This window comes from Staurois parvus, unplaced genomic scaffold, assembly GCF_062004578.1.
Source record: "Staurois parvus isolate SC_StPar_1 unplaced genomic scaffold, SC_StPar_1.0 ptg000321l, whole genome shotgun sequence".
In the NCBI taxonomy this organism is placed as follows: Eukaryota; Metazoa; Chordata; class Amphibia; order Anura; family Ranidae; genus Staurois; species Staurois parvus.
This window is the reverse complement of record NW_028318117.1, coordinates 3,414,374-3,440,938: the sequence shown is the minus strand read 5'-3', so window position 1 is coordinate 3,440,938 and position 26,565 is coordinate 3,414,374. Positions and strand designations below refer to the sequence as shown.

The 26,565-nt window shown below is 44.0% G+C and overlaps 1 protein-coding gene across 1 annotated transcript in view; it reads right to left on the bottom strand.

Annotated features, from left to right (window-relative positions):
* Positions 1 to 26,565, bottom strand: part of NLK (nemo like kinase) — a 259,388-nt gene that overhangs the window by 41,923 nt on the left and 190,900 nt on the right. Inside the window, exon 7 of the mRNA XM_089683759.1 lies at positions 21,051 to 21,152. Within this exon, the coding sequence (XP_089539885.1) occupies positions 21,051 to 21,152 (102 nt within the window). The remainder of the gene's footprint in view (positions 1 to 21,050; positions 21,153 to 26,565) is intronic.

The window sequence follows — 26,565 nt, the reverse complement described above, 5'->3', positions numbered from 1 at the left end:
AAAAAAATAAAAATCCCAGCAGTGAATAAATACCACCAAAATAAAGCTTTATCTGTCTCAAAAAAATGGTAAATTAATTTGGGTACAGTGTTGCATGACCGCGCAATTGTTATTCAAAGTGTGATAGCGCTGAAAGCTGAAAATTGCCCTGGTCAGGAAGGGGGTAAAAGTGTCCGGTCTGGAAGTGGTTAAAAGAAGGTAAGCTAAATATATGAAGTTGTCAAGGAAGACTCGCACTTGTTTCCAGAAGCAAATCATCTGGAAACAGCTGAAAATGAGATGGGTAGAAATAAAGTTTAAAAAGCCTTCCCAAGCAACACGGGTAACAAGGGAGCTACTAATTCACTGTGACACACCACCGCTGTGCTAAAATAAAAAAGTTTTGCTCAATTTACATTGAATTCTATAATCATATAATATCATCCAGAACACACAAATTTTCAGGGTCAATAGGGGGCAATGGTACAACTCCTAAAGCCTGTGCTATGCAACTTCCCCCTCTCTTTCTCCTATACCAGTTGTCTCCAAACTGCAGCCCTTTGCTTGCTTTTATCTAGCCCTCAAGGCGTTATTCCTCCCACCACAAGCAACATTGTGGCATAGTTTCACCCACTGACACCAATGATGGGGCACTATTCTCCCATTGCTAACAGCGACGGGGCACTATTCTCCCATTGACGATGACGGGGCACTACTCCTCCCATTGACAACGACGTCGGGGCACTATTCATCTCATTGACAACGACGACGGGGCACTATTCATCCCATTGACAACGACGACGGGGCACTATTCATCCCATTGACAACGACGGGGTACTATTCCTCCCATTGACAACGACGACGGGGCACTATTCCTCCCATTGACAACGACGACGGGGTACTATTCCTCCCATTGACACCGACGACGGGGCACTATGCCTCCCATTGACACCGACGACGGGGCACTATTCCTCCCATTGACACCGACGACGGGGCACTATTCCTCCCATTGACACCGACGACGGGGCACTATTCCTCCCACTGACACCGACGACGGGGCACTATTCCTCCCACTGACACCGACGACGGGGCACTATTCCTCCCACTGACACCGACGACGGGGCACTATTCCTCCCACTGACACCGACGACGGGGCACTATTCCTCCCATTGACACCAACGACGGGGCACTATTCCTCCCATTGACACCAACGACGGGGCACTAATTCTCCCATTGACACAAACGACGGGGCACTAATTCTCCCATTGGCACCACCGACGGGGCACTATTCCTCCCATTGGCACCACCGACGGGGCACTATTTCTCCCATTGACAACACCGATAGGGCACTAATCCTCCCATTGACAACGATTGGGCACTATTCCTCCCATTAACACCAACGATGGGGCACTATTCCTTTCATTGATACTAAGGATGGGGCACTATTCCTTTCATTGATACTAACGATGGGACACTATTCCTCCCATTGACACCAACGATGGGGCACTATTCCTTTCATTGATACTAACGATGGGGCACTACTCCTAGATTGTAAGCTCCAAGAAGCAGGGCCCTCGAACCCCTCGTGTATCGCATTGTATTGTAATTGTACTGTCGCATGTATTGTCTCCCATTATATTGTACAGCACTGAGCGAACTGTTGGCGCTTTACTGTATTACTGTATAATAATAATATTCCTCCCATTGACACCAATGATGGGGCACTATTCCTCTCGATGCTAATGGGCACTATTTCTCCCATTGATACCGACGATGGGGCACTATTTCTCCCATTGATACAGACGATGGGGCACTCTCTCTCCCATTGATACCGACGATGGGGCACTCTCTCTCCCATTGATACAGACGATGGGGCACTCTCTCTCCCATTGATACAGACGATGGGGCACTCTCTCCCCCATTGATACCGACGATGGGGCACTCTCTCCCCCATTGATACCGACGATGGGGCACTCTCTCCCCCATTGATACCGACTATGGGGCACGCTCTCCCCCATTGATACCGACGATGGGGCACGCTCTCCCCCATTGATACCGACGATGGGGCACGCTCTCCCCCATTGATACCGACGATGGGGCACGCTCTCCCCCATTGATACCGACGATGGGGCACGCTCTCCCCCATTGATACCGACGATGGGGCACGCTCTCCCCCATTGATACCGACGATGGGGCACGCTCTCCCCCATTGATACCGACGATGGGGCACGCTCTCCCCCATTGATACCGACGATGGGGCACGCTCTCCCCCATTGATACCGACGATGGGGCACGCTCTCCCCCATTGATACCGACGATGGGGCACGCTCTCCCCCATTGATACCGACGATGGGGCACGCTCTCCCCCATTGATACCGACGATGGGGCACGCTCTCCCCCATTGATACCGACGATGGGGCACGCTCTCCCCCATTGATACCGACGATGGGGCACGCTCTCCCCCATCGATACCGACGATGGGGCACGCTCTCCCCCATCGATACCGACGATGGGGCACGCTCTCCCCCATCGATACCGACGATGGGGCACGCTCTCCCCCATCGATACCGACGATGGGGCACGCTCTCCCCCATCGATACAGACGATGGGGCACGCTCTCCCCCATCGATACCGACGATTGGGGCACGCTCTCCCCCATCGATACCGACGATTGGGGCACGCTCTCCCCCATCGATACCGACGATGGGGCACTCTCTCCCCCATCGATACCGACGATGGGACACTCTCTCTCCCATCGATACCGACGATGGGGCACTCTCTCTCCCATCGATACCGACGATGGGGCACTCTCTCTCCCATCGATACCGACGATGGGGCACTCTCTCTCCCATCGATACCGACGATGGGGCACTCTCTCTCCCATCGATACCGACGATGGGGCACTCTCTCTCCCATCGATACCGACGATGGGGCACTCTCTCTCCCATCGATACCGACGATGGGGCACTCTCTCTCCCATCGATACCGACGATGGGGCACTCTCTCTCCCATCGATACCGACGATGGGGCACTCTCTCTCCCATCGATACCGACGATGGGGCACTCTCTCTCCCATCGATACCGACGATGGGGCACTCTCTCTCCCATCGATACCGACGATGGGGCACTCTCTCTCCCATCGATACCGACGATGGGGCACTCTCTCTCCCATCGATACCGACGATGGGGCACGCTCTCTCCCATCGATACCGACGATGGGGCACTCTCTCTCCCATCGATACCGACGATGGGGCACTCTCTCTCCCATCGATACCGACGATGGGGCACTCTCTCTCCCATTGATACCGACGATGGGGCACTCTCTCTCCCATTGATACCGACGATGGGGCACTCTCTCTCTCATTGATACCGACGATGGGGCACTCTCTCTCCCATTGATACCGATGATGGGGCACTCTCTCTCCCATTGATACCAATGATGGGGCACTCTCTCTCCCATTGATACCAATGATGGGGCAACTATTCCTCCCCCTCATACCAATAATAGGGCATTGTTTACTCCCACTGACGCTAGGGTATTTTCTTCTCCCACTGGTCACTGTCCAGTCCCCCCCCTTCAAAGTTTGAAGGACAGTAAACCAGCCCTTTGTTTAGAAAGTTTGGAGACCCCTATCCTATACCATCGCATGCAAACTTTCAAGGCACATTTTACTACACATATCAGGCTTTCTATATGTACAAAGCAGCATGGAGGGTGTACCAGTATCACATGCAGCTGTGTTTTAAGATCACTATATTACTGACAAAAAGATTGGGATGGTTAGATGCACCATCTCAATGTCTGGAGGTTGTGCTTACCTACATGTATCCAAAAAGGCTTTATTTTTAATCTTGGGTCAAGTGTACTTTTAAAATGGAGGAAATCCAGCTGCAGGAAATTGCTGCTTATCCTGACTCTTTGGCTTAGGAAGTGAACTACAGAGAAATTCAGGAACTATGGGAGGTCAAACAAAAATAACTCATAGGGGTATTTTCAACACAATACCAACAGACAAGTATCAACGTAAACCTCTCTCAAGCAGGGCATTTTTTTCTATTGAGTACTGTGCTAGTTTAAAGCGGAGTTCCACTCAAAAGCGGAAGTTCCGTTTATTCCCCCGGAGCCAGGACCGCCAGCTGGGGACCCAAAAGGAAGAGAAACAGGACTGCTCTGGGTATAACCATTGCACAGAGCAGGTAAGTATAACATGTTTGTAATTTTTTTTACAACCTTTAGACTCCACACCTTTACCTCCACACTGCCATATTTTGAACCTTTTGGGGGGGGGGGGATCAAATACCTGTTCCCTCCCATTTCTGGGTCAGTTCGATGCGGCGAAGTGCGCTGGAAGTTCAGCCCTCTCCTCCCTCCCGCAGTCTACTGGGAACTTTCACATGTCTCAGAAGACTACCGGCCCAATCAGGAGGTGCAGCGCGACTCACGCATGCACAGTGGCCACCAGGCTCTGAAGCTGCAAGCTATCACAGCCTGGTGCCAAAAGTTGAGATGCCGGCACCATGGAGGAGAGAAGATGAGAAAAGACGGCAAGGGTGAGAACATTGCTGGACTCTGGGACAGGTGAGTGGCTGTTTAATAAATCAGCAGCTACAGTTTTTGTAGCTGCTGACTTTTAACAAACACAAAAATGGCTGGAACTCCGCTTTAACTGACAATTGCTCAGTCATGCAACACTGTACCCAATTGAAAATGTATATTTTTTTTCACACAAATAAAGTTTTTTTGGTGGTATTTGAGCATCACTGTTTTTTTTAATTTTTTATTATATAAATGAAAAAAGTCCAAAATTTTGTAATAAAAAAAAAAAATATATATATATATTTTCTACTTTGTTATAAAACATAATGAAATCAAATTTCTTCATAAGTTTAAGCCAAAATGTATTCTGCTACGTCATTGGTAAAAACCAAACTGCATTTTTGGGGACAATAGTATAGTTGTGACTGTGATCAAGATACTGATCTGTACAGACACTATACTAGTAATGGTGGTGACCAGCGACTTATAGTGTGACTGACAGTGTAGCAGGCAATCTGGCACTAACCAACACCGGCTGGTAGGGACACTGACTGACTACAACGTCACTAGTGACACTAATCGAGTGATCAGTAATACTGTACTGACACTGGCTGGGAAGGGGTAGTGAAAGGGGGTTAACTGTGTTATGAACTGTGTGGTGTGTGTAATATGTGCTGATTTTACTCACAGATCTGGCTGGTTTTTTTCGCTCTGCTTTTCAGGGTGAAGAAACTGCCAGATTGCTGTTCTGTGTGTTTGTAAACACAGAACTCTGCTGTGATTAGCCACAGCCAATCAGCAGGTTTCAGTCCAAATTATTGGTTTAAACCTGCTGACAAACTCGTGACAATCACAGAATGGTTTAGCAGAGGGTATGCACGAGTGCCCAAAAGATAGGACAGTTTACCTGGCTGTGCCCCCTATAAAGAAAATCTACTGTGGTTGGGCAGACAGTGGTTATATTCTGAGAAGTGGTCAGCTTGTATGGACGATATTCTTTTGCAGACTGCTTGCAAAGGATGAATTTAAAAAATCCAAAATCATGCGGGAATACCACAACAGCCCCTAGCAAGAAGTGAATGATTATTTTTATACCCCGGCTGTGAATCAACAATGTAGGGAAGGATTCTGGATGATGAACAATAAAAGTGCTTCTTATTTTAACTTTGAGTATTTTAGTTATACTTTTTTTTCCCTTTTCGGAAGACGCAGGAAGGCAGCAGGAACATACAGAAGATTCACATTTTCAGCACGTGATGAAAATGTGAGGGAAAAATGTCTAATTTTAAAGATCAATATGTAATAATAGAACTTGAGAGGCCACTTTTTGGATGCAGTATCACAAGCTGCAACTAATCAATCATCCCCTAACACCTTTATATAATTACTAAACACAAACTCTCATTCAGCAGTCAGAACAATTAAGGATTGTTCTCAGTCAGTTGCTATGGGCTACAGCACATTACTTTATTTAGTGAACCCTTTGGTCTTAAGGAAAACAGCCTATGAATGCAAAGATATCGTTTATATGCTAAAAGCACACATTTTTACAGTAAAGAATGTTATTTAACAGGCTCAATCAACCAAACGATATGTATTTATTATTCCATGTAGAACAGCTTTAAGCACCCAGTTGCAGAGTACTATAATTCTCTTTTTCCCATTATCCAGGTTTTATGTTCTTGTAATAGCTCTGCACAGCTATAATATACACCAGTTCAATTTGAAAGTATAATAGACTTGTTTCTTTTCGCTGGCTGCAGTAATCGGCTAAAGTAACAGATCATTTTGCGTCCCAGTGAAAGTAACTGGTTTATTGAATTTCTACTTTCTTGTGCTCGCTGATTAAATTGTAGGCATCGCTCTCCTGGACATCAAGCTGCTGGTCTCTGATGGCTTCTGTGAACCTATTCCACTACTGAAGGTCTGTGTACTACCTCACAGCTCCGCAGGACTGACAGATGGGAACTGTGGCTTAAGGGTTAGTAATACTCAGACTTGCTTTGCCTGCTGGGAAATGGATTATTTTTTTTCCTTTCCTCTAACCATGTTTTTGTTTGCAGAATAACCAGTGTTCAGCTTATGACAAGGCTTCTGGTTACAGAGAAGGGAATATTGTCATTTGGGCAAGGCGCCAAATTGATGTCCTGCATTATCTGTCCTGTCTGAGCATTAATGGAACCAGATCAGGATAAGTGAAAGTGACAGCATGATGCATTCCACAGAGAGGCACAACTAGGTCAGCTAAAAGACATTAAAAAAACTACTACTTAGGGCCCCTTTAGACATCCATATATTGCCTTTCTGCTTTAAAGGTTTATTAAATGAAAATATGATTAGTGATCACCAACTGTAAAATCAGATGGTTTTTAAATGTCAATTTCCTGAGCAGGGGCAATTCCTGCTGTAAAGCAATAAAAAAAACAAAAAACTTTACCACTCAGTAACCCAAATCTCTATCTCTAGCTTATTTGACATCAGACCAAAGATGTATGAAATACATTACACTTATGAAAAAAAAAACCCAAAACTATGGCTGACATTATTAAATACTTTTAACGTGTTCAAGTGGAACAGCCTTTAAAAGTTTGAATTTGAAGTACCATTTACAAGCCTCATCATCAGACTTGATATGCAAAACTAACCATGGCTGACTTTACAATAAAATATTCTTAACACTTCTACACAGACAAAAATACAGCCCAATAAATAAAAGCATAGATTAAGTAATGACCAATGTAAAGTATACAAACTGGGTGTATGGTGCGCATAAGGCCCCATTCACACCTGATTCCTTCTGGTGAGGTTACACACATACATCAAAGCGGTAATAAACCCAAAAACAAAGATGTAATATATAGCATCTCATCAATCCTTAAATGTGATGGCTGAATAATTTAAGTTTTTTTTTCCTTATTTTCCCTTGGTGATGTGACCAGTTAACACACTTCCGGTCTTTGGGCAAGTGCACTTTATTGAAGAGCAGCATTATCCACTTGGTGTCCAGGGTTATAATTTAATTTTTCATACAGGTTATAATTTTTTCTAGAAAATCATGTAGCACTCCCAAACATATCTATTTTCTGAAAGCAGAGGCACTGGAAAATAAAATGGTAGCTGTTGCATTTTTTTCTGTCATGTGATATTTATGCAGCCATTTATCAAACTCTTATTTTCAGGAAAAAATACAGTAAAATGCATTTTAGCAAATACAAAAAAGTTGAGTTGAGTAAATAAAACCAAACATATTAAGATTCAAAATTGTGTGTGCCTGTGAAACAATGATAAACTACAGAATCTAGGAAACAACCCTGTTTAATTGGGACTTTAAAAGCAGAAAAAGACAGATTGTAAAAATAATATGTAGCACTGCCCCTTGGGACAAGCTGGAATATATTATGGGTCCTGCGCTCAATAGATCCAACCCTAAGCAAACCCAATCCCTCTGGCACAACTGGTAATGAATAGCAAATACCCCGCCAAGAAATTTGCTGACACAGGGTTAAATGAAACAAGAACAATTTTATGGAGAATGAAATGCAGTGTAGAGGGGTGGGGTTCCCCTTTCAACTTCAAAACTTACTTTTCTTCTTTTATGCAATGCAGTAAATTTGGTCTGCCACTAGAGGGCTTCACAGCCAAGAGTCTCCGGATGGCAGAGTTGCACTTTAAGCAGAATACAACTGATATCAAACAAATAAACTTACTTATGCTCTATCAATGAAATGTATTACCCACACCGGTGTATGATTCTGCTTCTGAGGGGCGTTAGCCAAAAATCACCTCAGAGTCAGAACAGAATGCAATAAAGAGGTACCTCTAATAAGGCTACTAAGCCAGATTCCTCCACTTCAGTCCTTGTAACGGTGGAGCTCTAGTTGGTGCACGTTTAGTCCTTACAATGAAGTAAATAGCAGCTGAAGGCTTCTTTGGAGTTTCAGCTGGTGTGGGTTACATCCGATTTCACTAGGTTTCTGGGCTGAGAGGGTCCAACCTCAGTGTCTAAACGCAACACAAAGCACCCCAAGACCAGGGGCAGTCGCAGGATGCAATCTCCCAGTATGTGTCAGTCCCCAGGGCAGACAGTCTCAATTACACTGGTGGTGAGGGGCAAAGCAGGCAGGGGGATCTGTGGCTTGTACAGGGCCCCGGATGGGTGAGATCCCAGCAGTGGGGTGCGGATGTCCCAGTCTATATGCAAAGTGTAAATGATGTGTCTTACTCTCTCCAGTGGGACAGCTCACCAGACTCTGAACACAGCAGGGTCCCTCTATCCGCGCTGGGTGCTGTAGTGCCTCCTCCTCTGCTTGGACGGGCTCCACATGTCCCTGTCTTTTCTCCAGCCTCGTGTCTCTCTCTTCTCCCCCTTCCTTCCTGCTTCCTCCCCCTCCCAGCGTTCTTTGCTGTGTAGTGGATGAGTCATGAACTTGGCAGAATGCCAAGGTTTTACAAATAGGAGAGAGAGAGAGAGAGAGAGAGAGAGAGAGAGAGAAAGGACTGACTGCTCATCATGTGATTCCTTCTGAATCCTCTTGTACAAGGAGCCTGCTACAAATAAAATACATTTTATTGTACAAAACCGGTTAATAGGTCTCCTATCATTGATGGTTGTAATTCTGTGCTTTGTTGAGACTGTACCCAATGTGAACTTGACTGATGACTCTTGTGAGTGTATGCTTTGCTCTCTGCCTCCCCTACAGTGCAGAACCCGGCAGGAAGAAGAAAGGTACAGTACTGCCGATTTGAAATTGCTGTGTGTATGTATTGTATGTGTGTGTTTATATATGTGTGTTTAGATGTGTGTATGTACATATATGCATGTTTATATGCGCATGTATGTACATTATTTTTATTCCTGCCCTGTTCCTGAAGGATCAGAATGGATTTATTTAGGACTAACGCTCCTCTGAATGCGATCCATGCTCAGACCGCTTTTCAGAGGCATTTGACAGGCAGTGAATAGGCAATATGTTGCCTCCTCACCGCTTGTTTAAACCCCTAAATGCAGTATCACCACACCTGCTTGCAATGCACACCGTTGCAGGGAGGTTGCAGTGTAGTCCCATTCACCCGGTGGTATACGTCCAGTCACAGTCAGTATGTGTACACTCCCAGCTGCTGCCTCTTCAAAGGAGCAGCTGGGAGTGGTAAAAATGCAGCTGAAGCATGTGGTTTTACCACTCTCCAACCTCACATGTGAAAAAGCCCTTGGTTCACATCTGTGCGGCTGCATGTAGAGAAGCTCATTCATTTCAATGTGTTACCCCGCAGAAACACAGGTAAAAAATTCCCTGACCCTTTCATTTTAAATCACGCTGAAATCTCACCACATTCGCCACTGCATGGGGGCACGATTAAGAATTAATGACACCCCTGGATGTCTGCCAAAGAGCACTGCGTTAGTCTGCATGTCAGGAACACGCATGATTCTGCACGCATTCCACGATTCGCAGTCATGTGAACCAACCCTTTGACTGGGGTGTCTCAGGACTGAAAATACTATATAATGGGTTATTGTGCAGCTACCTTCAGGTGAACGGACACTGTTAACAAAAAAAACATAAAACTTGCTAAGGCTGCCCAGGGAGTGCATAATTTAATCATGCCTACTCTGCAAGACTCAAGTTTTTTTTTTTAAGCAAGCAAAAATGAATGTTTTACAAAATATGGAAAAGTTCAAGGGGTATAAATACTTTTTGAAGGCACTGTACTTGTTGACATTGAAACTAAACATTATTATTTTAATGAACTTTTTATTTGTCAAACAAAATGATCTATTTAAATCCCTCTAGATTTTTTACTTTCAGAATGAAAAACAAGCACTGTTACAACAAGTTGACAACCATCAGTATAATTAGATATGAGCAGAGGAAGTCATGGTTATACACCGATAGTACCATCAATGGTGCCAGCATCCAAACAAACTGCTACAGCAGCAGCAAGTGTGACAATGCAGCAGTGATTTCACTGCAAAAAGAAGATCGTTGTCATCCTATCTAAAGGAAGTGCCTATATAACTGTTACAATGGCAGAATTAACAGGTATTTGATATTACAGGGATTTAATTAGTGTCGACAATTTACAAAGCACTTTACATACTGTACTTTTAAATCAGTCCCTGCCTCAAGGAGCTTACAATCAAAAGAATCCTATCGCACATTCATACATACACATATTAGGGCCAATTTAGCCAGGAGCCAAAAAACATACCAGCACGTTGTTGGGAGAGTGGAGGAAACCAAAGAACCTGGAGGAAAACACACGCAAGCACATAGGGAATGTACAAACTGTATACAAATTTCTTGATGGGATTTGAACTAAGGGTTCCAGTGTTGCAAGAAGTGCTAGCAAAATGTTTCATAGGGTCCTTGCAAAACCAAGAAGTCCAGGGCAACAATTTCATAGTCTTACCATACTTCTATTTTAAATTTAGAATTCCATTAATATTTTACAACTCTTTTACACCACAATATATGTTTCTGCATGTGCGTTTGTATGCATTTGCAGTGCGTTTTCAGCGTGTATGCAGTGCCTTTTTAGAGGCATTTTTTCATTGAATTACATTTTTTTTTATTTTACATTTTGAGGTGTGTAGGATACAGCATGATGTACTTTTTTTTAAACTCACATGAAAGCACTGCAGTGGTGTAAAGTAGGCTCAATGTAATACATTCATTTTTCTTGCATATGTAATGCGTTTTTGCTGCATTTAAAAAGGAACTTGATTGCATCTGGTGTAAATGAGCCCTAATTGCTAAAAATGTGCTCAGGGTGCCTGTTTTCTTGTATACTGTAAAAAAGCAAGCAACAAAAAACTGAAAAGACAACTCAAGCATTCTAACCCATCCATATGTGTTTTTTTACAGTTCATTGAAATGCCGTGGTTGCATGTTAGATAGTCATTTTAACAGGGCTGATTGGTGTTCTTTGTAAAAACTGGAATTTTTTGTTACTCACCGTAAAATCCCTTTCTCTTCCGTTCACTGACGGACACAGCTGTTTCTTCTTTATCCATTACCAAACAGGGTTTTATAGCTCCACACTAGGCAGAAAACAATTTGGCACCTCCTATGGGCAGTCTTCTCTGGACATAAAACCTCCTCTGTGCTATAGAGAACCCAGTCAGTCACAAGCAGTGTCAAAGGAGAAAACTCCAGAGGGGTGGGTGCTGTGTCTGTCGAACTCAGAGAAAGGGATTTTACGGTAAGAATAAAAAATCCCATTTTCTCTTACGTTCATTGACCGTTTCTTCTTCACCACCGTCAGCACTTAAAACCTCCAGAATGCTCCACAGACATATGAAAATAATGATCCATATAGTGAAGTATTGCCAAATAAAATAGACTTTATTAAAATAATCCAATACACTCACGTTTTAAAAAGTCCACCTGGAACACTGCAGGGTAAAAACTTACTATACTATGTAACTGTAGAATAAAGTGCAGGATTCCCTTATTCAAAATGGCGGCACGTGCACTTCTGGTTTGTGGCTTGACCCTGAAGATCTTGGTACCATTATACCCTAAAGGGAAAAGCGTAGTTCGACTTGGTATTTCGGGTCAAACTAGAAGGTGAGCGCAATAGTGTGTCAAGAGGTGGATGAGCACTAAGGGTTGACACAGGAGCACCGTACATGTGTATACAGTAGCGTGATCACACAGACTCACCTGGAGTACAGTGGATTTAAAAGGGACAGTTCACCATTATTTTGAAATTATAATTTTGGGACACTTATTGATGGTATATTTGGTATACGATGCACAGGAGATATACCGCACAAGCAAATGTGAAGATATTGGAGTGTTAAAAGGACAGTCCACTATCTAGAATGGTTCATTTGATATTTGTGTACACTATTCATTTGATATATGCAGTTTTAAGGGTATTTATATGTAGGTGTTTATATATACAGTCATGGCCGAAATTGTTGGCACCCTTGATATTTTTCCTGAAAATCAAGTATTTCACACAAAAAAGGTATTGCATTAACACATGTTTTGCTATACACATGTTTATTCCCTTTGTATGTATTGGAACAAATATAAAACAGAGGCAGAAAAGCAAATATGACATAATGTCACACAAAACCCCAAAAATGGGCTGGACAAAAGTATTGGCACCCTTAACTTAATATTTGGTTGCACACCCTTTGGAAAACATAACTGAAATCAGTCGCTTCCTATAACCATCAATAAGCTTCTGACACCTCTCACCCGGAATTTTGGACCACTCTTCCTTTGCAAACAGCTCCAGGTCTCTCTTATTGGAAGGACACCTTTTCCCAACAGCAATTTTAAGATCTCTCCACAGGTGTTCAATGGGATTTAGATCTGGGCTCATTGCTGGCCACTTCAGAACTCTCCAGCGCTTCTTTGCCATCCATTTCTGAGTGCTTTTTGACGTATGTTTGGGGTCATTGTCCTGCTGGAAGACCCAGGATCTTGGACGCAAACCCAGCTTTCTGACACTGGGCCCTACAGTGCGACCCAAAATCCTTTGGTAATCCTCAGATTTCATGATGCCTTGCACACAGTCAAGGCACCCAGTGCCAGAGGCAGCAAAACAACCCCAAAACATCATTGAACCTCCACCATATTTTACCGTAGGTACTGTGTTTTGTTCTTTGTAGGCCTCATTCCGTTTTCGGTAAACAGTAGAATGATGTGCTTTACCGAAAAGCTCTATCTTGGTCTCATCTGTCCACAAGACGTTTTCCCAGAAGGCTTTTGGCTTACTCAAGTACATTTTGGCAAACTGTAGTCTTGCTTTTTTATGTCTCTGTGTCAGCAGTGGGGTCCTCCTGGGTCTCCTGCCATAGCGTTTCATTTCATTTAAATGTCGACGGATAGTTCGCGCTGACACTGATGCTCCCTGAGCCTGCAGGACAGCTTGAATGTCTTTGGAACATGTTTGGGGCTGCTTATCCACCATCCGGACTATTCTGCGTTGCAATCTTTCATCAATTTTCCTCATCCGTCCACGACCAGGGAGATTAGCTACAGTGCCATGGGTTGCAAACTTCTTGATAATGTTGCGCACTGTGGACAAAGGCAAATCTAGTTCTCTGGAGATGGACTTGTAACCTTGAGATTGTTGATATTTTGCCACAATTTTGGTTCTCAGGTCCTCAGACAGTTCTCGTCTCCTCTTTCTGTTGTCCATGCTTAGTGTGGCACAGACAGACACACAATGCAAAGGTTAAGTGAACGTCTCTCCTTTTTATCTGCTTTCAGGTGTGATTTCTATATTGCCCACACCTGTTACTTGCCCCAGGTGAGTTTACAGGAGCATCACATGCTTGTAACATTCTTATTTATCCGCAGTTGTGAAAGGGTGCCAATACTTTTGTCCAGCCCATTTTTGGAGGTTTGTGTGACATTATGTCGAATTTGCTTTCTTTCCTCCCTTTTTTTGTTTTGTCCCAATACACACAAAGGGAATAAACATGTGTATAGCAAAACATGTGTTAATGCAATACGTTTCGTGAGAAATACATGATTTCCTGGAGAAATATCAAGGGTGCCAACAATTTCGGCCATGACTGTATATATATATATATATATATATATATATATATATATATATATATATATATATATTTGATGCAGCACACATTGTCACTAAGCACAATTTTGGTTTCACTATTCGTTTATGCACGTTGGATATTAGTAGTACTGTATTTGAGTTTATAGTACTGTGCTGCATTTTTATGCTTTATGGTTTACATGTGGGAACACATTACATGCTAGCTGCAATTATTGTCTCGTAGGAGGTCCATTGCGCTGAGGGTTTTTTTCATACACTCTTAAGAGACCTGTCCATGCAGCAGGGACAGCCTGATCACTCAAAGTGCTAGAACTCTTGGTGGGCAGTCGAGCGGCCTCTAGAATGCAGTGATCCTTGGCTGCGTCTGATCCTAGGACTCCTCCCCAGCTCGGCAGGCTGGCATCTGTCCTGACCACTATCCAGAGAAGTGTAAGGAAGGACCTTCTGAGCTGTAGAGACAGAGACCGAAGCTGCAGGAAAAGAGGCCCTTGTCGTCTCCTGCAGATAAGTCATATCGTCAAGGGAGGTGGAAGATCTGCTGCATATGGAAAGTTCTTCCCTTGCAATATTCCCAATGGAACTGGGCATATGAAACCGCTTCAAAAATAGCCACCACCAGTCCTACAACCTGCATGCAGAAAAGCCAGAAGATCCACTTGCAGGACACTGGATGTGGGACCAACGTCCAAAGCTTCTGAAGGTCATCAACAGAAGGAACCCTGTGGCCTAGCCTGAAGCAAGAATCATCCCCAGATACTCCAGGCACTTGGCTGGGGTCGACACAGACTACCTGAGGTTCAGGGTCCAACCAAAGACCTGAGGAGAATGGTGATCTCCACGCTGTCCATCAGGGACCAAAGAGTCACTGCACGTAGAAGAAGGTCAACCAGATAACAGACTACAGCAATGCCAAGACTGGTGCCAAAACCTCAGTAAACCCCTGGGGAGCTGAGGCCCGACCAAAAGGCAGCACTACAAATTAATAATGTGCATCCCTGATAGCAAACAATAGGAAAAGCCGATGTCCCTTGCAAAGAGGAATATGCAGGTAAGCAAGCCTATGAAAGGCCCAAAAATCCCCTCAGAGAAGAAAGGCTACCACCAAGCAAATGGTGGTCAACTTGAACTCGCAAACCCACGAGGGCATTCAGGACCCTGAAATCCGCTCCAACTGGGGAACTGTGAACGAGGTGGAGTAAAATCCTGGGAAACCGCCCCGACTCTGGGACCGGGACTACCACTCCTCAAAGGAGCAAGTCCCACACAGCTCCATATATAAGCAGCTGACATGCTGTTGAGAGACGCAGGTAGGCGGGACAACATATCCAGCAGGCAGGAATGAAATCCATTGTGTAGCCGAACAGAAATATTTTGCAGACCCACTTGTTGGAAACGAGGGAGGTCCAGCAAAGAACACCCCCAAACCAGGAAATTTGTGATGACCGGTCATGCTGGGGCAGACTAATCTGCAGGCCCAGAGGGCTTCTGGCAAAACACAAATGCTCCTGCGCTTGGGGATGGACTCGATGCAGGCTACAACCACATTAAGAATGTCCTGGAACATACACACCTTGCTGCCCTCAAATGGACCGGGGGAATCCAAATATACTGAATGAGGAAAGAACAAAGAGGGCGCACAGGCCTAGTGCATTACCATAAAAAATGTTTACTAAGAAAATAGGTGTTGTACTCACAAACGAGAATAAAGTCAAGGCACATCATAAAAGAACAGCTGGGTCAACACCGCACTGAGTAACAGTCCGCAATGGGAAGCGTAGACATCCAATAGGCTGACGTGTTTTGAGGACTTGCCTCTTCCTCAGAGCCAACTCTGAGGAAGAGGCAAGTCCTCGAAACGTGTCAGCCTATTGGATGTCTACACTCCCCATTGCGGACTGTTACTCAGTGCTGTGTTGACCCAGCTGTTCTTTTATGATGTGCCTTGACTTTATTCTCATTTGTGAGTACAACACCTATTTTATTTCTTATTAAACATTTTTTATGGTAATGCACTAGGCCTGTGCGCCCTCTCTTTGTTCTTTCCTCATCCAGAGCGCTTCTGGGCCTAGGAGCGTGCGCGACACCACCCGTGGGAGTCGTGCAGGATTTGTAGCCCCTGGTCAAGGACCCAGGGGTCAGCCTACGATTAGTTCCTTTTCCCTTCATGTATTGAAGAAGGAAGGTACTCTCGTCGCCCATTAGGGTTGAGAAATTCTTCCAGCGTAGCCCCACAAAAGACTGTCCTCGTGGAAGCCTGGCCAGCCGACCAACATGTGAACCAAGGACCTGCCGAAGCACCACTGCCGCAATGGAAATGCAGAGAGAGTAGAGCCACATCAAGGGACGCATCACAGAGTACTTTAATCCCTGGACCAACTGGTCTGCCAGTTCTCTACACACTGGGAGGGCACCTTCCCCCAAGGCACACCTGTAACACAACAGCTCTCCCCCTAAATGCCAGGGGCATGGAAGGTGAACATAACTTAGTGCGGATGACTGCCACCGCCTACAGTCCGCAGGAAACCTTGGAAGGCAGGGACTCCTCCACAAACAACTTGGGTACTATGGAAACCCTGGAGGTGCAGATCCACCACAGACAGTGACCCACTTTTCCAAGAGTGCCTCCGCAAAATCGGTAAAGTCCTGAAACAGTCTAGCTGCTACAAAAAAAAAAAAAAAAAAAAAAAAAAGTGCCACGGCCATAAAAAGAATACATTTCCAGGCCCACAGGGGCACCCACCTACTTCTGGGTCCCAGAAGGTACAGCCAGTGCAGCAGCAACCCCAGGAAAAACTACAACCAGTAACGCAAGCGGTACCACCTGGACTGCAGAGACCCCCCTGTCTATTCCCACAGAGAATGGTGACAGAGGAAGCCTCCTCCCCTCTCAGTACAATGGCCTGGAGACCTACTCAGGCATGCAGTCCTGCATCCGCTTGCCTCACTGCACTGTGCCCCAAGAACATTGCAGAGCAGCACCAAATTTTTTAAAAATGCACACAAGCGCCTGTGGATCCATCAACAGCCCTAATCACTCCTCCAGCAAGAAAAGCAAAAGCAGCATTGACAGGTAAAAATAAAGGGAAAATGTCCAGAAGAAAAATGGTGGCGCAACAGTCTCTGCAAAGCACTGCTTGCCAAGCCCTGCCAATACAGTTCCATCCATCAGCGAAGGGGGGGCGGGACTCAGCAGAGCCACCTCCAACCCACTGGCAGAGACCGAAAAGAAGGTGGGTGCCAAAAAAGCAGGTGAAATCTCCAGTAGGCCGGAAATCCCTGGCCTAAATTTTTCAAGCAGCCCGACCGCGAGGTGCGGAAGATAAATTGAGCGCCAACCAGGAAAAGGGGGTCTTGAACCCACTCTCTTATGCAGCAGCACAGGACAGAATACCTCAGTTGTCCGCTGCTGAGGCCAGCACCATATGTCCCCACCAAAGCATTGGGGGGGGGGGGAGGGGGGAGTTAGGATCAGGAGCCCAGGCGTGTAGAGGAGGAGGAGAACCACCCCACGGAGTACCCATGCCCCATTCAGAGATGAAAGGGAGGGGGCATCTACTTAATAATCCAGCTGGAGCATGCCTGTATGGCTCCCCTGACAGATCCTCCTCTCCACTGAAGTGGGGGGCTGTCGGCCAGGTACAGGAGGGGTACAGTCGCCGCCAACCAAGTGCAGTGCTAGCGGCCTGTGCGCACTGGTCAGACTGGGGTGACCACTGGATCTAGATTATTCAGCCCGTCGACCAGCCTAACTGCTGATAGAAGATCTCCGCAGAAAAAAATAATAATTCTAGGGAAAAAGAAGAAGCCATGGGACCATAAGTCCCAGCAAAAACATCATGTCCATATTCTTGAAGAGACTAGGCTGAACGACTGGGTTGCCTATAGCAGAGAGGGGGGTTTTATGGCCAGAGAGGACTGCCCATAGGATGTGCTGAATTTTTTTCTGCCTAGTGTCCTACTCCTGTAGGTGCAGCTATAAAACCCTGTTTGGTAATAGATAAAGAAGAAACAGCTGTGTCCGTCAATGAACGTGAGAAATATATTTTCCACTTTAACCTGCAAAGGAACCATTTTCAGAAACGCCTTTGTGTAGCTATATATATATATATCCCCTGAAGATTCCTCAGGACTAGGTACAGCAGCCTGCACACTGAACTATTTTGGCACTGTATGAACCCTTTAAGGTACAGAACAAACAACCATCTGCTCCACTGGTTGAAGCAGCCAAAGCAAAAATAAATAAATAAAAGTCTGGTATCCCCCCCCCCACGTCACTTTATGGATAGCTGAAAGGAGGTAAATAGATGTCACATGCACTTACACAAAAGGTTAGGAGAATGTGGTGATCTGGAGGAAGTCACAATGAGAAAGCAATTGCACTTCAGATCACCACCAGCCATTAATAGTCTGATGGGCTTGTCTAGCCTAGTGATCCTGGATGCTCTATGCAAGCACAAAGTTGTGATAAAGCTGTGAATGAAGAGAGAAGGAAAAAAAAAAAAAAAAAGCTAGCTTTGACTGGACTGATTCCCTGTTTGTTGCATATTATACTCGCACACTGCAGGAAACTTTCCAGGCATATCAAGAGTGCAAATATTTGACAAAATCTCCAGGTTTTTTAACTTTTCGAGGCAACTGTTGGTACAATGCACAAGGAAAGAAAATATACTAAACAGATGCTACCATCTACCTCACGAGAGCGGAATTTAAAATAATATCTACTCCCAAAGAGTACCTACAATTATGCTCCCAAGTCTCAGAGGGGTGTAAGAAGACATTTAACAAGTCAGTTGCAGTGTAAAAACTTGCACTTTCTAGAAGTACATTAGATGCATATGCAGTAGAACAAAGATTGTTAGGTTTAACCTTCTAAGAATGAGAAACAGCATTGCCTTCTTATAACAGAAGGTATTTACAGGTTTTCACTTCCAACACAAAATACAAAAACAAGGAACTGTGACTGAGCGCCTTGTTTTTGGTTGTGTGCTGGAAATGATTATGTATACCTTCTGATTTAAGAAGGACATGCTAAATCTCACAGAATTTTGTAGGTATCCTTTCTGGTTCCTTTTGTGCAGCCTCACCACCACCCTTAATGGTTGTATTGTTACCTTCTATCTGCAAAGATCTGGAAACTGTATGGAAAGGGGTACAAGAAGTCTACATAAATATGACCTAGGTCCATATGCCCCATCATAATGAGGCTTCTATAACAGAGGGTTGGAATTTTCCAAGAGAGATATACTTCTGCATAAAACTGATTCCCATCATAACCTGGTGTAAATCCAACAAAGGTTAAGGAAAGTTGAATATCTGCTAGGATAATTAATGCAGCCATGAAAGGGAAAAAACATGACTAATTGGCACACTTGCATGGGAGGGTTTGAGCATGCTCTGTCACTTCAAGTGCACGCAGAAGCTTTAACAGTGCCAATGGAAACGAATGTACCTGTACGTCAGCCCGCATCGGCGGCTCACAGAGCACTCACCTGGGAGACTGGCGAACAGCATGTCACCCGGACACAGCAGATCACATTACCGCTGTGACCAGTTGATCACATGGTGTTTTACCAAGTGATTGCGGTTTCCAATCACATAGTAAACAAATGGAACATAAAGGTCGGTTCTCTCTGCTCTCACTGTGAGAGCAGATAAAACCAATGCAGCAGCCTGTAAGTGTAGAACAGCCTTGATATACACTCTCAAACCGCAGTGACAGCCTGTGTCTCTGATCACTGTCCCAGTGAAATGTAAATAAAAAATATAGCCAGCCCGTTACCTGTCCCAGTGCTAATAATAACACTATCATATCAATGTCCTAAACTCCGCCATACCCCATACCAGCGCCATGATCATCGCCATATGCCATACCAGAGTCCTGGTCACTGCCATACCCCAAAACCAGCATCTTAACATGCTTCATACCTGTATCCTGATCACCGCCATACCTCATAACAGCATTCTGATCACCCCATATGCCATACCAGCATTCTGATCACCCCATATGCATTACCAGCGTCCTGATCACCGCCATACCCCAAAACCAGCATCCTAATCACTGTCATACCAGCGCCCTGATCACCACCATACCTCACACCAATGTCATGATCATGGTCATACCCCATACCATCGTCCTGCATTTTAGGGTCTCAACTGATCAATTTTCAGATATATCCCATAGTTTGTAGACTGTATAATTTTCACACAGACTTTTTACCCCCAAAAAAACATATGAAAAAAGATTTGTAAAATTTTTTATCAAAAAACGAAGCAAAAAAATTCAGTATTTTTTCATTTATATAGCAAAAAATAAAAAACACAGTGGTCATCAAATACCAGCAAAAGAAATTTCTGTCTCAAAAAAAAGGATAATGTCATAACAGTACAGTGTTGCATGACTGAATAATTGTCAAAGCGCAATAGCGCTGAAAGCATTTGGACGTACAGAGAGCACATACAGTGACACTAAATAATATCCTTATTCTCCTAAAATCTATACACATCCACTACTTTAAACTAAGTTTCATGAAATCATTTCTTATTGTGTTTTTCTGTCTCTTGTAATGTCCTCCATGAACTCATGAACCTCTTATTTCCCCCCTCACTTCAGTTTGTTACAAGCAGGGAACGTTAACTGCTCTGCACTATCCACACTACACATTCCATAGTTCATAGTCCCTAGTCCATATTGGTAGTGAGAGTGGCCTTCTTTCCACATACAGTGGGCCCATAGAGAATAAATGTAGCCACCCTATAGCAGGAAGTCAGATCACCGTATTACAAAAAGAGGCATTTAGAGATCTGGAGGAGGCTGAGAGCAAAAGGAGCTATTTTGAGTTAAGAAAGCATATTTGAATATAATTTTTTTAAGTTTATGTTAAGTTTTTAAATGAGTCACTTCAATTGTATAGGTATCTTGGTTTTTCAGTTTTTGAATGATAGTTTTATTTTCAGTTCTACAGTACAATCATACAGATGGCAGTATTACCTGTTTATGAGGACCCCTGAGTATATGTGCCTTGGCGCCTTCACAAGCCGTCCTCATTGCTTCAAGTGACGGTGTTCCCAACAAATCCGTAATCAAGTCCAACTGTTGATTAAACCAAGAGGACAAAATAAGCAATGTCCCAATAATTCAGCCATATATATTCTACATCCACTTTTGAAAGCAGAACTGCTGCAGAGCAAAAGTCACTAGGAAACTAAAAATAAAATTGTGCAAACATTGTATTCTACAGTATTATTATTTTTTTTTTTTTTTTTTACGTTTAAAAGGTCAGATCTGACCATGGGTGGGTTCATCATATGGCTGGGTTTTCAAACCTGGATTAATTCTTGCACAATACACAGAACAATTATACTTATATCAGGTCTAAAGTTGCCCAATTGACTTGAAACTTTGCTGTACATGCAACAAGATGCAAGCAAGCTTCAAGTGGTTCTAAAGGCTGAAGGTTTTCTTACCTTCATGCATTCTATGCATGAAGGTTAAAAAAAAAAAAAAAAAAATCTGTGTGCAGCTCCCCATAATACTTTCCTGAGCCCAATTGCGATCCAGTGCATTGCACGAGAACAGCAGCTCTCCCGGGTCTCTCCCTTCTCAATGGCTCAGAAAGCCATTGGCTCCTAAAAATGTGTACAAATAAAATTTCAGCACAACAAATAACTCCTCAATTTCCTGTGTATACCAGTGCTGCTGACACTTCGATGCGTTTCCACACACAAAAGATGTGTCATATAATAGTGCCGGGCATATACAGTATCTCTATAACCTCATATGAATGAAAGCATCCAGAGCATGTGATTATGCAACAACGGTGAATACATTGAATACAGCTTGAAAGTCCATGTGTACTTGATCAGTGCCTTTATAATTTGTTCACAAACAGGTGCCCTTTATTGTTTATATCCACATATATTCCTATAGGTGCTCCTCCACCAGAGACATACATATATACTCTCACCTCCTTTTATGACCCAAATTGCATAGGTCAAATACCGTCTTTCCCTTTTAACCCGGGTAGGTATACTGTATAGATGACTCCACTTTCCTCTTCACTCTGCTGCAAATGGTACAGTCTCCTCTTTATCCCACAAATCCTCCGAATGTTAGGGGGCTTGGGCCGAGCTCTGTTTTACAGACACACAGAGGAGGCTCAGGAGCAAGCACAAACAAGCAGCTTACTATGGAGGCACCCAGCAGGGGGTAGGAGCAAGGAGTGCTAGTGGGGGAACCAAGAAGAGGAGGATGGGGCTGTTCTGAGCAAAACTGTTGCACAGAGCAGGTAAGTAGAACATATTTGTTATTTTTTTCAGGTTTATATTAACAGAAAATCAGTTATTAATGACAAAATTCCTCCACTGAGGTACTCTCTCATAGCTGGATCCACAAATTCTAATTCTTTTATACTAGGGAGAACAGACTTACATCAGCACTTAACTTTGAAAGGGCTTCAGAGAGTTGTAAGAAACCAGTCTGTGATTTACCTTCCCAAGAGACCAATTTTTAAAGTGGAGTTGCCCTTTATAGCATAAGCGCAGCTATGCAACTTTATAAATACTGCCCATCTATTCTGTCCTTATAACTTACTAATATGGCTTTTAAATTAGTTGATGCAGACACAATGCCTGACATCCATGGGAGGTGGTCAGTGTCTACAGGCTTCACAATCCCTTTATCCTACCATTATTACAGCTATTCCTCTACTATAAAACTTGCATTGAGTAGTGTGTTTTTATAGGAAATGCTGGTCATCCAAAGTGTTGGCACAGATACAACAGTTACTTTAAAGACTTTTAAAGTACAGGCAGAGGAACAAGAACCTGTAAACAATATAGACTTGGGCACATGGGACAGTGTGTCTACATCGAAGCTCTGGCATCTAATTCTACATGTGATGGAAACATCATCGCAGTGGCATGAGAAACAGCGCAACACTTACATTTTAACTTCTAAAAGTAGTCAAATTCTTACAGGTTCTAGAATACAAGAAACTGAAAATACCTGAGTTCTTGGCATACATCCCTGAAATCATAGAGCCTGAAATGTCTACCACTAAAGTACAGTGTTCATTCCTGCCCAGCCGCAGCGTATTTCAGGCTACAGGCATTAGGCCTGGATGCTGCACCTGTGCTTCTTGGGCACAATAAAATGCCAGGATTACGCACACACACGGGATAGACCCGTGTGCAAGGGGACTAACAGTGCTGGCTTGCGCCACTTCCAGGCAGCAGCACAGGTTTCTTCATTTAAAACATTTTAAATAAACCCTACTGGTAATTTCTCTGGAGATTCTGTGAGAAGAGCTCAAAAGCATAGTTTCCCAAGGACTTGGGAAACACAAGGTTACTGTATAAGTTATGAAACGCACAAAAGAAAAAAAAAATATGGCTGGGAAAGCTCCAAATCACTGTTTATAAAAGCCTTATAAAAAAAAAAAAAAAAAAGCCTTCAGGCTGTATGCGACTTGGCTGCAGGTGGGTACAATGAGTCACAGTGCACAAGAAAGAGTTAAAGTGATCATTAGGCAAATATACCTGTCAGGCAAAGAAAAGGGTATAATTCAACCTTTATCAGTGGGGGTTTGTGCACCTGGCCCTCAGAGCTTGCCAAAGGATTGTTGTGAATGCTGCAGCTGAATGTGTAATCGGAACAAAAACTCCCCTGAGAACGATAATTGCTACAAAAACTGCTCAGTGCGATGTTGCTTAGGAAAAAAAAAAGGGCACCTGGGTATCATGTTCTTTTGAAGAACTTAGAGAAAATTAATAATGTTTGTCAAGTACAGTCACCCTACTCCTGCTTAGAACAGGTTTTTTTTTTTTTTCATGTCACTTGTTAGTTGCCATCTCTCAAGATGTAGAATTAGTCCAACAATGTGGGCCTGAAGCCAGGTCTATCAGTAGATGATTTGCTTTGATTCAGATGTAGTTTTACCTTTTAGAAATGTTCGTTGAAATAATTCAGATTCGCAGCAAACCTTTCAGGTTATTAAATATTTTCATAAACTACACACAGAAATGTTATCAGTGGTGCTATGGAGAAAAGACCAATCAACCCACAAAATGCAAAGTAAAAACTACAAACCTGTGTATTTTTGTTTCTAATGAGGGGGTATTTAGGCAAATGGGTCTGAAAATGAAGCACAGCTCAGAGGACATCCTGTTTCGGTGGTTTACACATATCTTAGTAGCTGTTATTACAATATTAAAGGCCCAGTTCACCTTTGGGAACCTGTTACACTTCATTTTAGGGTAGAACATGTAACATGATCCCACTCCTGCAGCTCTCCCCCCAATCCCCTCACCCCCTATGACAGCAGATGGGATCTTCTCACCGCACCTGCTCTCAAAATTTGATAAGACTGCGGGCGTGCAGGGCTTCACCTACACGGCCGCATCATTTATTAACAGAGTTCTGTGATTGAATTAATTACAAGTACCGAAAGCCTTTTCGGCTGACAGCTTGTAGTTCTCAATAGACTGCGAGCGTGCTGGTGAGCACTCGTATAGTCCATGGATCTATCCGGCATTCAGTAGCAGCCTGCCCATATGAGGTATGAGTAGACTGCTTACACCGACAGTCAGCGAGTGCCATGCATTGCACCCGAGATCTGCAACCTGCAAAAAGATGTGACTTTTTTTTTTTAAAAAAGGTGAACTTATCCTTTAAAGTGGGCAAACTAATAACTTTACAAGTCTGTATGAATACAATTCTGATGTTTAAAAAAAATATGCAACATTATGTTTTATAAAAGCCACATCTTTTATCCTTAACATGCATCTAAAACAAAGAATAAAAATGTAATATATTGCAGCTTGCCAGTCCATAGATGTGGTGGCGACATTAGTTCTCGTTTTCAGTCCCTTTCTTTTTCACTTGGTGATCCTGCCAAAAATGCACTTCCTCGCTGTACCATATCAGTCTAAGACAAATAGGGTAGGACTACAGAACACCTCCCCCTCTACACATTTCCAAAACAGAGGGGAATTTTCTGTAGTTTACAGGAGTGAATTGGGCAGGGATGATAACCTAGATTGTGATACACTGCAGAGTGCAAATAAACTTGGGAGCTCACAGAACTTCTGGCAGGATCAACAGGTATTTTTGGCACTTCTACCACATACTGTATATCAAATGCTTTCAATTCTATATTTAGCAGACCAAATGGGTCCAAATAAGATACGTTCATTGTTAGTGTTAAAACACACGTTTAAGGGAACAGGTTTAAAAGACAGCCCTTCAGCTCTAGTAAAATGACTGTGCCTACATGTGAGATGAACAGCAAAGGAGAGTAATGTCAATCTGCTGCAGGGGAAGGAAGCGATTTCCCAACTCTTATTCCCACCCCCATCCCTGATCACTCACAAGGAATGCTGTAAGCTTCCGGCACTGGAAGTCAGACTTGCAGTTAAAATTGCAGTTCATTGCTCCACAGTAACGGGGAAAACAAGGGAAACCCTCTGTACCTCTCTACAGCAGCTGTCAAATTTTAATTTAGCTTGTAGAAACCTGCTAGGATTCATGCAATAAAACACAGACACGTCTTTATAAATTATCTGACTATAGGTGTCTGCATGATGCCACCTCCAGCTGATCAGTCATCTCCGAGGTTCTAGTACATGTTGTTCTCAAGCCTTCAACCAGAGAATTAATTTGCCAATTCCTTCATTTTTCTTAAATGTTTCTGAGCTGACTAAAAGTCAGAGATCAAAAGTACTCAAGAAAATGTACAAATGCCTGCTGAAATCTTTGATCTGGTTTCAAAGCTTCCTTCCTATGTATCCAAACAAATGCAGAAGGAATACTTCAGAACCTTCATACTGTATATTAGGTGAAAGGAGATATGCAGAGTAGGCAAAGTTAATGAGCAGGTTATGCAAATCTACCGTATTTTTCGCCGTATAAGACGCACTTTTTCTTCCCCAAAACTGGGGGGGAAATGTCAGTGCGTCTTATAAGGCGAATATGGAGCGGCCGGTCCGGTATTTCCACCGCGGCCGTGTCAGAATACCGGGCCGGCCGCTCAGCTCTGCAGCTGGACCTTACCTGTTCCTCTATCCAGCGGCGTACTGTCTTCCCGGCTTCTGTAGTGTGGGCACTGGGCATGACAGCCGGGTGCCCAGTGCGCATGTGCGAGAAGCGGTGCTTTTTGTGAATGGTAAGGCGGTACCTGGGACACATGACAGATCCCAGAAGCCGCCGGACCAATCACAAAGCGCAAGTGCTTCTCCCTCATGCGCACCGGGCACCCGGCTGTCATGCCGAGCGCCATTACAGAAGCCGAGAAGACAGCGCGCGGCTGGATCGAGGAACAGGTAAGATCAAACAAAAACTCTGCGGAAGAGCGGGTACCTGTCAAATTCAGGTACCCGCTCCCTACTTCCCCAAAGGTCAGCAGTCATCTGTACTGTCCGCAGTCTCTGGTCATCCCCGTGCTGTCCGCAGTCTCTGGTCATCCCCGTGCTGTCCGCAGTCTCTGGTCATCCCCGTGCTGTCCGCA